At 43.0% G+C, this 12,355-nt stretch overlaps 1 protein-coding gene across 1 annotated transcript; it reads right to left on the bottom strand.

Moving 5' to 3' along the window:
* Window positions 1–546: 546 nt before the first annotated feature.
* Window positions 547–10,802, bottom strand: CDO1 (cysteine dioxygenase type 1). The gene is made up of 5 exons (XM_064438379.1): window positions 10,511–10,802; window positions 8,317–8,394; window positions 6,189–6,346; window positions 3,528–3,697; window positions 547–1,312 (listed from the first exon to the last, which is right to left on the bottom strand). Exons 1-5 carry the CDS (start codon window positions 10,687–10,689, stop codon window positions 1,283–1,285), a joined length of 615 nt encoding a protein of 204 aa, XP_064294449.1. The 5' UTR covers window positions 10,690–10,802; the 3' UTR covers window positions 547–1,282.
* Between the last annotated feature and the right edge of the window lie 1,553 nt (window positions 10,803–12,355).

Raw genomic sequence — 12,355 nt, 5'->3', positions numbered from 1 at the left:
ACTGTTACGCTGCTCAAACATTTTTTGAAAATTTGACACAGCCTCCCTGCAAACAGGGTCTCATAAAGTAAATATTTTCTGGACTTGTCAACATGGAGGGAAATACATGACTCATCTAAAAAGGATACTGTTAAAACTTAAACTGCTGCCTGAATAACCAGCAGTCACCTACAAGACCAGGAGACTTGCTACACATTCTCTACTTGTTTTATGTACTAGCTCCATTAAATGAATGGGTTACCCTCAGTGCAGGCACCTTTGCTGACTTTGGTATGTTTAATTAGCGTTAACTTTTTTTCAGGATGGTTCTTTCCTTTTAACTAAATCTGGAGGATAAAACTAAGCATCAGTGAACTCAGTGGCAGAACTGCCACCAACTTAATTGGGATCAGGATTCTTCACATGTTCGAAATACTTTCAATTTTTTAAAGCCTTTTCTAGTAGTGTATTGCTGGGAAAAGTCTTAGATGTTCATGAGGAAGGTGGATTTTTGTAAAGTGTATTGAATGTTTTAGTTACCAGGAGAAAAAGGCTGAAAACTTTGAAAACTGTGTACATATCCAGTTTTATTTCAGTTACATTCTTCAATAGCTACACAGAATACTTTGGAAACTGGACATTAGCTGAATTAAGTATGATTAGTCTTATTAAAAACCCAAATCTCTGCCCAATCAGTTTTGAAAATCATTGTGCATGAAGCATTTTGCTGCTCCTATTTAAAACAAGATCTAACAAATGAAATTGTAAAAAATAAGAAGTAAAAAATGCACAAAACTATCAAAATGGCCTAGAGCATTAAAACCTAAAAGACTGAATTAAAAAAAAAAAAAGAGCTGCTGTTAGTTGTATCTAGTGTCCTACCCATAGGTACAGGTGACTGGAAGCTTAGAAGTTTATACAGTTATTAATTACATTGAGAGCATACATACACATAGGCTTATTAGGTAGTGTCAGATGACATTTAAAAACTCTATTTCTGATATTCTCAGTGTGGTATCAGAGTCGGAATGGAAAGGAGGCTAGAATCAGAAAACAAACTACTTAATTCTGACAGAAGCCTAAGAAAAGGCATCTAACCTCTGAAGTAGTTTATGGCACTAGTTAGCTTAGTGTCCCATAATTGGCATTCGCTTGGGGGAACTGCGGGTTGCCTGGAAGCTGCCCTAGTGTACTTCTATGTTCAAGGTATAGAAATATATCTGGCTGACGGCCTTAGCCATGCAAGTCTTCTGTCCCTGGTTAAACATTCAGCAGGTCTTATGCAAACACACGCTGGTGCATCTCAGTTGTTCTCCTGTGGCACTGCTGTTGCCTAAAAGAAAAGAGGAGAGGTTGCTGTTTTAAGGAGAGAGGCAGTCACCCCCTACTTCATGTTCTCAGCATGGGCCTTTATTCCTGGAGTAGCTCAGCACTTTAAAATACTCAGCGCATTTATTTTCAGTACTCCTTGCCAGAGTTTTACAGAGGGCTCTGTGCACCTGACAAAATTACCCGCCTTGTCCATTGGCTCTGTGTGACCACAAGCAAGCCCTCAGCAGAAGGGACAACTGAGGAGTGCTTCCTCCTTCAGGCTGTCTTTTCTCCCCAGTACTCTGCTTTACTTCATTTTAACAGAAAGTGCTTGGAAGACAGGCTGCAAAGAGAAATCACCTCCCCCAGCAAAATTTCTGGCAGCAGGAACTCATGTGCTGTGACACCCAGGACAAAACTACTTTTCCCTCAGTGAAATCCTGCATCAGTATTCTCATGGTTTGTACCTGAACTGAGTAAACAGTTACTTCCATGGGCAAGTCCTTGGACATATTACATACAATTTTAATTATTAGGCCTATATATAACTTCTTAGGCATTTACTGGAGATTTAGTTAATTAAGACTTCATCATGGCCAGAAGCCACTAGGGATTTACCTCTGTGTTTTCCCTGCAGAAAAATTTAAGACAAAGAGGAAGCACCGAACGTGCTTCAGCTAGGCAGATATTTTCACTCACTAAAAATACACAAGTATACTTTACACTATTCCCTTGTTGTTTTTAACTTACAGCCTTCTGTCTTCCTACAACCTTTTGAGATTTGGTAAGCAGAAGAAAATTTAATTTTCCAGTAAGCTTTCCAGAAACCTTCACTGAGATCAGAAGGTTTTTGTAGCATGAAGTAATTTCAGGAAGCTGGATGGCCTAGACTTGCTTCCACTTTCTCCCTTACCAGAATTCCATTTATAGGAGTTCATGAAAGAGACCCAATGATTAAAATTTACCTCTCTCCTATAAGCCAGATCCAGCTTCCCACAAAAGGTGCAAACCCTGGCAGATGATTACAGATCAAGGGTAGGAAATTAGTCCCAATCAAAACATTGCTTGTTATTTTACAAACTTCATATTCATTGAACACTTAAACCAAAAAGAAAGCAAGCAAACACTGAATTCTTGTGTGAACCTTGTTCAAAATTTTTCCATGTTTACTTCCCTTTAAAATCTGAATTACAAATTTGAGTTCACTTTCTCAAGGACCTTTCAAACTCAGGAAGGTCAAAGTTTGTGTTTCAGCTGTTCGGTAAATTTGTAATCACGTAATGTGACAAGCTTCAAAGAAATAGTTTACATGGTACTTGTTGATTATATAAAACTTTAACTGGATCTTACTAAGGGCTCACTCCAGGAAACTCCTGAGCGCTGTGTTTCTGGCTTCAGTGAAAGGTGAAAGTGTTCTGTATCTAACAAAACCAAACAGTCTTTGAACCTCTGTGGCTGAACACCAAGAATCTGTCTTTTCTACCCGTATAAGTAGTTATGTTCCCAATGCATGGAAGAGTGCTAAAAGGAACCCTATTAAACTCTCCCAGATGTCCTAGCTTGGTCCCCCAATGCTGATCTTAAGGTTTCTTTTCTACCCAAATAAAGTCTCATGCCCTTGCTCAAGAATGCAGACAACAGCCAACCAGCCTACTCTCACTCACAGCACAAGTCTTTTTGTGTCAAAGTTTTGATTTTAAAGAACTAAATTAACTTTATTAAAGAATTCTTTACTTTGCGGAAAGCTAAAAGGCTTAGAACAACTGACTTGAAATGTGATGCTTTTTGGCAGAACAGTTTAGGCAGGAAATGTTACACATGACTTAAGCTGGCCAAAACAATGTAGCTGCTTCACAGTTTTCCATTGACTAGGTTACATTTACCATGATTTGCTGCCTGAAGACAATTAGCTAGTAGCAAAAGTCTCATTAATCCTCCTTTCTTCTGGGAACCGATCTCCTGCTGATACAGGGGAGGCAAGCTACAAAGCCTTCAGCTACAAAGCTACAAAGGAAACTCCACACGAGGGAAGTGCAAACTGACAAGAGTAGTATTTGAAAACAGATTTTATGCTGGTCCTAGACGGGGATGCCCTGGGGAAGGCGGGACCTCCTGCCTGCCCCGGGGCACCAGCGCCCTGCCCTGCGCAGGCAGGAGGGCAGCCCCTCGCCGGTCCCCTTTGGGACTGAGGGCTCAGAGCTCAAGGCCGGGTGGGGAGCATGTTATCTCATACTTACACAGAGGGTCCTTTCTCCAAACTGGCTGTAGAAGGTCATCTTGACTCTGTGCTTGTGTCCAGTCCTCTGATCAAAGGTGTTACAGCTGTCGAAGGGTGGGCTGTACAAATGCAGGCTCACAGCAGACTCTGTGTGGCTTATGTTCTCCACACGGTGCAGGCCAATGGAGTCTACACCAGCGAGGGCATGAAATGAGAGGGTGTATTAGTGGGGTGGTTTAAGGAGTTGCTTTTTAAACTGAAACTCAGAAGCAAGTCAATTAGGCATGTCCACACTTTTATGGGCAACAAGTAACTCGGTACAGGGAATTTGACTGCTATTGTCTAGCAGAGATTCCTAAATACACTGGTAATTCAAAATACCTTATTGTCTTCCACACTTTATGTAACTTCTGGATTGCCTGCTACAGGATAAAGGCCAATAGAAATCCATAGAAATTTAAGAAAGGCCATGCTGTCAGCAATTTTCTGGTTATCATTCCCAAAGGACTTCAAGGTGATTCACTTTCCTAGGAGATGCTGTTGTTACAGATGCTCCAAAGCTGGAAGGTTTGTGTTTCTACAAATCAGCAAGGTATTTCACTGGAAAAAATTTTTTGTATTCCTAATTCTCAGCCTGGTAACAAGAATGTTAGTCACATTAAAGGTCAGCTATGTGTATTTGGAGCATGGACTTATTACAGAGATATAGTTGCTTCTACTGCAGGCATTTAATTAATCCTTCCAATTTATTAGTTTGAAGAATGGTCTTTTCATTTGTTTGCCCTTTTGACTAAGGTGACAAATTAGAAGCGACTGGCATATTTCCATCCTTAACTGAATAGTAAGCATAACTGAACATGCAACGAAACAAGGCACTGTTTGTTGTGCGGTTACTAGTGAAGTAAGGGTACTTTCTGAAGTGCTGGAGTAGAAATCAAGCTATTACAGAAAAATGTAAGGTATGAAGAATCACATCCATGAAACAACCCATTTTCATTCTACACTAGAGTTTTTTAGTTACTTAGGAGACCGTGAATTTAAATTTATGACCCTGCTATAAAAACAACTCAGGCCTTTGTACTTGAATTAATATGTTCTATGATACCTAGGCATGTATTGTGAAACATAGGCATACCTAAGACCCATGAGTATACTCTTAACTCTGATACATTTGAAGTGTAAGCCCTAAGTGTCATTAACATTGTTTATCTAAATAGAGGATGTAGGGGAAAAAAGTCCTAAATCTGTGCTAATCTAATGGGAGACTTGAATAAACTGTTTAGTGAGTTCTAACCTTAAAAATAAAGTACAAGAGTAACCAAGAAGCACTCAACAGAAACATGAAGGTCACTCACTATTGAAGCAGTTAGGACAATCAACACACTCTCAGTGTTACCCTTCCCCTTGTTTTACCTGCTTTTTTTAAACCAAGACATCAGTTATGAGACATGGCAGAGATCCAAACTGCCTCAGAGAGTCTGTTTAAAATAGCCAAGGAAGCTTTGGATCAGATGCACACAGGGTGCAATTGCTTGCATCAGAAAGAACCATATAGGTAGGAAAATCCGACAGTGTCTGAGAACCCCCATCCCTGGCATGGGAGCATCAGCAGACATGTCAAGCTCCTTGCATTTCCTGTCCTATGGGTTTTGTGTTTTCATTTAATGTGGCATACCTTCAACAGAGGGCTGCAGAGCACTAGTCATTCTTCCCCAATGCCCTCACCCTGGCTTAGTCCATAACCCAACATGAGGCTCCGTCCAACTGTGGGGTTCCCAAGCTCAGCCCCACAAGGTGTGTGGTCCATGTTTTAACTCATCACATAAAAGGCAGATGGCCCCCTTCTCTGACACTTTTCTTCTGTTCTGTTGAACTCATTGCTGATCAGCATGATGTGCAACATCTTTCATAGCATCAGAATATGTTACACCCAGCTGGCCACTCCAGGATGGCCTCCAATGCAGCACAAGATGGTGATAGATACAGATATGTGTAAGGGCATGGGTTTAGGTACCTAAGGAGCCTTACTGGTGAAGACTTAGTCATCTATCAGCACCTGTGCTGTCAGGCAATTTATTTTTTTTTTAGATTTTGTAGGCGTAAGCATTTCCATTCTGCTGATGCTGCATTTCAGCATTACAATCTTCTGTTGATTTGGACAAGTAGTAGACCAGGGCCTCTGCTCCTGGCTGGTCAATTTATTCCATAGACAGCTTTTACATTTTTGACCTAGAATTTCCATGGCTGATCAAAAAGATTATTTCTTTGAAAAAAAAAGCAAGGTGATTAAGCTATCTGAATCTTACTTCCCTTATTTCTCACATAATACTATATAAGATCTATGTTTACAAGCAATTTCAGAGAGTCATCAGGGACACAGTGCTGAAGGCTGCTTGGTCTAGAGGAGATACCTGGCATACTTAAGGATCAAGCAATTGCTGCAATATCTTAACAGTGAGTTAAAAGGACATTTTTTTGTTGTTTATTTTACTGAATCTAAGTTTGTGCAGAATCTAGAGAGCTGCATTCTTAAACTGTGCATAGTATTATGTTAGTATTATATTATTAGTTAGTATTAGTATTATATTGTTAAAGGTAGGAGACTGGACAGCAGATGAACTCTTCTGTTAGGAATAATATTAATGAATGGCTAGTTGTCAAAACAAGCTTAATAGCTTACCATTAATGTAGGCACATTGATTTTCCCTCAGAACTCGTTCTGATTTCTTAGTCATTTCACCATTCCCTTTTTTCTCAGGCCATTCAAACAGAGTCTCCTTTAGATTTCCCTGGAGGATCTTCATAAAGCAGTGTGAGTCAGTGTGATCATGGATGCTGCTATATATGTAAAAAGAATAACCAAACTCAGTGTGATATACATATTTGATTTCAGTACAGCAAATAGGACAGATGCCATAGCGTATTGTATCTGGGCATAGCCCTAACATGAAACACCATTGCACAAAAGTCTTAGGAAAAAAAGATTCACAGTGGCTAAGGTATACCTACTTAAAACTGCTACGTTAGAAGTGGATAGAGGGATAGTGGATTAGAGGAATAAGCTCACATCAGCAGGACTTGTAGAAGAGTCAGATATTGATCAGCCTATGACTTTGCCACAAAGAAATGAATCGGAAGTCTGGAGGAGGACAGAAAAATTCTTCAGAACACAAAAACTCTTGTGGGCCAAAACCCAAGCTTTTCACAGTGACCCCAGGCAGAGGCTGGTATAAACTTGCAAGTATACCTGATATTTGCAGATCCGCTATGCTTGCTCTTGAAACATGGGAGAAATGAGCTACTTCTACCTAATTCCTGCGGTCTCTTTACTGCTGAGGTGCACAGGCATTTGTTGAAGAAAAAATGCTCTACCTCTCACTCTGATAGTACTAAGTACAATGAGCTATAGTAAGCTGTTAATTTCACTATTTTGGCAAAACATGAACAAAACAGCAGGATCTGGTATGATTCGTCTGATCGCTAAATCTGTCTCCTTGCTCCGAAGTATGTTTTAATTGCTATTTGGAGACATATGGGCTAGATATGTAGTTTAGTTTTATTTTCTTGGATTTGTTTTGTTTTTGTTTTTAAATAGAGGATGAATTGTTACAGATGTCAATGTCAATTAGAACAAAGGGAGAGTTCTCCACTCCTTGGGGGAGAGGGAGAAGGGGGAATTTAACCCTCCTGGAAGTACAGTGCTAATGAGTTTCAATCAAAAACTTGGTACTTGCATGTTACTGTTTTCAGTAAATAAATGTCAGGGTTTCTTACTAACTGAGATGCCAGAGCTTGCTTCGGGCACAGAACAGTTCACAAATGCCACGTTGTCATCCTCCTTCCGCAAGCCATGAGAACAATCTGATCCTCCTCATGCAGGAAGCAAAAACAACTTGTGGTCTCAGTCTAGCTCTAGCGAACGCTCATCCAACTCAAACACAGTTTGACATAAATTACAGGCTTTGTGGGGATAGCCTGGAAGGAGTAGAGGTGGTGGGCTTGGCTCCCATGTCCCTCTGAGTGTAATGTCATGGCATCCCCTGGAGAATTCTGTAAATGTTGAATTGCACGCTCAGTTAAAACAAATGAAGAAACAGCTCTGACTTCTCCTTACGTTTTCTACTTATATGCAAGAACACTTGCAAGTTCTGTTATTTCACATTTTGGTTTAGCCAACATTCTGTGAAAGACCCTCCAAGGGGCAAACCCTGCCCTCATGTTTGTAGGGCTACACAACGCAGCGTACAGTCTGTGCACACAACTCTGGAGGCCACAACAGCAGTGTGGTCCGTTTTGAGGGAGGAGATAGGGTGCATGAACCTAAAGAAAGCCAAGCACTCCTGCAGAGGGGCTCCCTCCTCACAGCCTGAGGTCCTAATCCAAACCTACTTTTTCCATCTTGACGCAGAGGCGGGATTTAAACACCATGAGAGAACAAAGACTATTTAAACTGCACCAAGTACTGCTTCTGCAACCAAGCGTTTTATGGGTCTGTTCAACCTATCCTGCCCACAGGAATCCCTGTGTCTCTAGGACTAAAAACTTCCTCTGGCAGGAGGGAAGTTTAAATTTGATAGAAAAACAGAGCATTTTTAAAAGAGTCTCTAAAAATGCCCACGAGGTACAAACTTGCAAAAGACACAGCAAATATTCAGGACTGCTATACCAATAGGAGCTCTGCACTGCTTAGTTTCCTGACACTTTCTGACAGCTCATACGGGGCTGATTATTTGAGTCGTTTTGTATGACAGTGAAACATACACTGAATTTTTACCTGTTTGCTAAAACCATAATCTTTGCATACGAACCTGCCATGCCCTTCACCCCAGCACAAGATCATCAAGTTGAACTTTCCATTTCCATTGTCCACAAGGTTTCTTGTATACCTGAAATACAAAGTGTTGGTTTTTACTGTACTGATGTGCCTATAAACAGACAAAATTATACAATCATGTTTATGAAGGAAGGTCGTAACATATAAAAGTCCTTTTTCTTCTTTTTCTTGAGAGCCAAGTTTTACTTGGAAAAAAAAGAAATTGTATTTTTAAGCTTTTTTTTGGTAAGAGTTCATTTTCTGTGAAGAAAAAAAAATGGACATACTTAATATTTTATAATCATATTACTTTTGAATTACATAGATGATTGCAGTTTGGGAACTGTGAGTCTGAGACTAATGTGGTAGACAGGATCAAATCAAAATAGTTATTGAATGAAGTCACTTCAGCAGCTGGCTTATAATTAGAAACAGAGGATTGCAATGAAACAAGAAAAATACATGGTTACATTCTCCTGCAGCTCCGTTTCAGATATTTTTGGCTTTCCTTCTCTTACGCAGCACTCATTTGTACAAAGCCAAAAAAGCAAAGGAATAAGATGTCAGGCTTTCCCTACATGGTCCTCCTACTCTGTTCCCGAAAGTTCTTCATCTTGTACTGTAGCATTCGTGTGTGGCTAAAACACCTATGGGGTAATTTCTGCCAGCATCTACTTCTAAACAAAGTTTATCAGAGCAAGATTTCTTAAAAAGAGTTTTTTATCTGCTAACTTATAGGTGACAAAGAGTAAGCTGTGGTTTGCTCTCAGGACTTGAAAACACCTTTAACGGCAACATCTTATGTTTGTTTCCTTGTACTCTCCTGTAAGCCTCCCCCGAGCTACTGCTCATCTTGTCCTATCGAAAAGCTCACTAGAAAAGGGGTGAGGATTTTGCTCTATACATTACTTTCCATAGCGGGCCTCTTCTGATCCAGGGCTGGTGCTTCTAGCTGTTATGGTGCAAGTAACCCAGTGGGACCTTCTGGTTTCATTTTAGCGTTATTCACAACTATTTGCACTTTGCCAAGTAAAGCAAATATATATGGCAATGACAAAACACCTCACTCCTGCCTAAGAGGTGCAAGCAGGGGCACATAGAAAGTGCACTAATGTCAACTGAATGTTTTTAAATTAGTTTCCCCATAAGATCACTCTATTTTAATCAAAATAGGATGCTCATAAAGAAATTACTTTCAAAGCATAACATGTAAATCTATATGCTGCCTCTCACTGCATCCACAATTTGTGCACATATTAGGTAGACATATTTTTTCCTATGATGCCAGAACATAAGCAATCAATGCTGGCATTTGACTGAACTTTTCAAGTGCTGTTATTTCTGTATAGCAGGTCTGGCTGGCCAAAAAAAAAAAAAAAAAAAGGCTGCTAAGCATACTTCTAATGTTAGCACACTTTGTTCTTCCGATTCTTAGTTTTCTATGTTCTGTTACAAACTTAGTGACTTGTTCTGAGCAGAGGATAGTCAATGCGAGGTGCAAGGAAGCTAAAAACCAGTCATGCCAGAGCAATGCTTAAGTTTTGGGGTTTTTGTTTGTCTGCTTTTTAAAGGGAGTGCTCAGATAAAACGTACTTATATTGAAATTTAAGACAGGGAAGCCACCAATGGCAGGGAAAAATTAGTTGTTGGCAAAGTAGGAGCGACTTGAAACCCTAACAGGTATTTTCCTTTCTCCTGGCAAGCAGCAAAAAGCCTCATCCTGCACTACCCGGAGGAGCAAGAGACCGAGGCGTGCACCGGCGGTAAGGCAGGGAATACACGCACCAGCTCCGCTACAAACACCGAACACCCAGTTTGCAGCGGTCTGCTGCCCGACCCCAGCACGCCGCGCAAACCCCGCGCAAACCCCGCGCAACCCCTGCGCTGCGGTTTCTGCAGACGGGACGTTTCCCTTGGGCTTTTTTTGGGGTGGGTTGTTTTTTTTTTTTTTTAATGTGCCTCCATTGGCCGCCGCGGCCCCGCCCGCTCCTCGCCCCCGCCCCCGCCGGAGGGGCCGTCGGCCGGGTTCGTGGTGGTGGTGATGGTGGTGGGCGTCAGCCCCGCTGGTCCCCACTACCCTTCCGCGGCTCTGCACCGCCACCGGACCCGCGTCCACGGTGAGGGGCGCGGCGCCGGGGGCCCCCTTACCCCGGGGTGCGCGCGCGTGTGTGTGTGAGGAGGGGTTGTACCTGTACTGGTCGAATTTGGCGTACTGCAGCCACTCCTCGGGGTTGCTGTCGTACGACTCCATCAGCTCCTGCACTTCCTCCACGCTGACTTTGTCCTCGGCGAATATCCGATGGAGGATGCGGACCAGCTCCTCCAGGCTCCGCGCCTTCCACGTCTCCGTCTGCACCGGCTGCTCCATCGCCGCCGGCTGCTCCGCCGCCGCCGCCGCCCGCCGCTGCCCCCGGCCGGCCCCCGCCGCCTCCCTTTATGTGCCGGGAGGCACGGCGGGAGCCTACCACCGCCCCGGCGGGCGGAGGGGCCGGGCGGCGCGGGCGGGACCGCGGCCAGCCGTGCCCGGCCCCGTACGCGGCCCCGGGAGCGGGGTCACCGACCCCGCGGCGGGCGGGGGCAGGCAGAGCCGGCCGGGCTCCTGCCTCCGCTCCGCTCCGTCCCTCCGGCGGCCAGCCGGGGCGGAGGGTTAGGCTCGGCTCTAACCCCTCGGGCGGGCGTTTGGAGCTCTGATGTGTAGCCCCGGAGGGGGGGGCGTGAGTACGAAGAGAAGTGGCTGTCGCTGCCGGGCAGAAAGCGTCTCTCCCTGCCGGGCCTCTTTGTCTCCCATCTTCATCCCCTGTGGGCAAGTTCTGGGCTTAAGGAGCTTCCAGGCAGATAACTTGCAGCAAAAAAATACATTCATTTGGGGCTGGCCTTATGAAAATACACCTATAAGCTCTATTTAAAAGCAAAACAGAACACACCAGTGTCACACAGAAAATTGCCGCTGGTCATGAACACAGCCTGCCCGTTCAAAGTGCTGTTCCTTGAAAACCATGCACTCTGCAGTCATGTTTAGGGCTGTTGTGAACATTAGCACTCGGTGTGACACCTAGAAATGTAATGAATGGGACAAAGGGGGCCAGGCTAAGATGGCAGACCATCCTTTCCCCAGTCTGTCAAGCCTACACACTGCCAGCAGAGCAAGCAGATGCCATGCCAGCTGCCTTCATTTCCAGTTCAGCTGTTAATAGGATGTTTATTAGTCATTAATTCTGGCAATGGAATTCACTCTACATCATAGAATCGTGTTTTAAGAAAACCCATCACTTCTTTCTAAAAAAATAAAAAAAGAGTTCAGCTATTTAGGCCTGTCTGATAATTGTGGTGCTGGAAGGAAGCAGATTGGCATGGTCTGCTCTAGCTCTGAGGCTTAGAGGTGTCCACAATACCAGCAGCCAGCAATTTCTCTTAAAGACAGTTACACTGAGGGATTTCGAGCATGCCTGCTTTCCCTTTCCTCTTCCTGACCTGTGCAGCAAGTCGGTGTGAAAAAAAGCACCATTAATACAGAGCTACAACTTGAGAGGCTAGATGAATTTTTGGCTCTGCTGCACTCAGGATTACATTTCCATAGATGTAAATGGGGCTGGAATCTGGTGCATTGGAGTGAAATATAAACAAATGTACTGAATAGGTACACTGTCAGCCATCAGTCCAGAACCAATGCTGGCAGACAGAAAGCAGACCCAACTTTTTAGCTGATTTTTTAACAAGTGGTTGGGGAGAGAGAAAATCTGATGATTTTAAGCAGACTTTTTTAGGTCTGAAAGAACTCGAGACCATCCTGAATCTCTGAAATGCAACCAGGATGCTCCAGCACTGATGTCAACAGCTCTTGGGTGGCTAAAGAAGAAAACATCTTCGTTCTTTATTTGCTCCTATTCAAAAGTGTTTACACAGGTTTTCATTTTGAATCTTTCAACATTTCTTGTTGATACTGAAAACTTCTATGAGAGTTGATTCCTTGATTGCATGAAAATCACTAGGAACCATATTTATGGTTCTTCAGCTTATGTTTTTGTTAATACCCC

Source organism: Phalacrocorax carbo, chromosome Z, assembly GCF_963921805.1.
Source record: "Phalacrocorax carbo chromosome Z, bPhaCar2.1, whole genome shotgun sequence".
In the NCBI taxonomy this organism is placed as follows: domain Eukaryota; kingdom Metazoa; phylum Chordata; class Aves; order Suliformes; family Phalacrocoracidae; genus Phalacrocorax; species Phalacrocorax carbo.
Note: the sequence above shows the minus strand (reverse complement) of the source record. Positions and strands in the feature narration are given on the sequence as shown.

What these genes read in the sequence shown, in the direction of transcription:
- CDO1 (XM_064438379.1), bottom strand. Translation starts at nt 10,689, where the DNA reads ATGGAGCAGCCGGTGCAGACGGAGACGTGGAAGGCGCGGAGCCTGGAG. An exon ending in TCAATGTGCCTACATTAATG is followed by an intron (nt 3,698 to 6,188) that starts GTAAGCTATTAA and finishes TCGCTGGTGTAG; the next exon opens with ACTCCATTGGCCTGCACCGT. An exon ending in TTGGAGAAAGGACCCTCTGT is followed by an intron (nt 1,313 to 3,527) that starts GTAAGTATGAGA and finishes CTTTTCTTTTAG; the next exon opens with GCAACAGCAGTGCCACAGGA.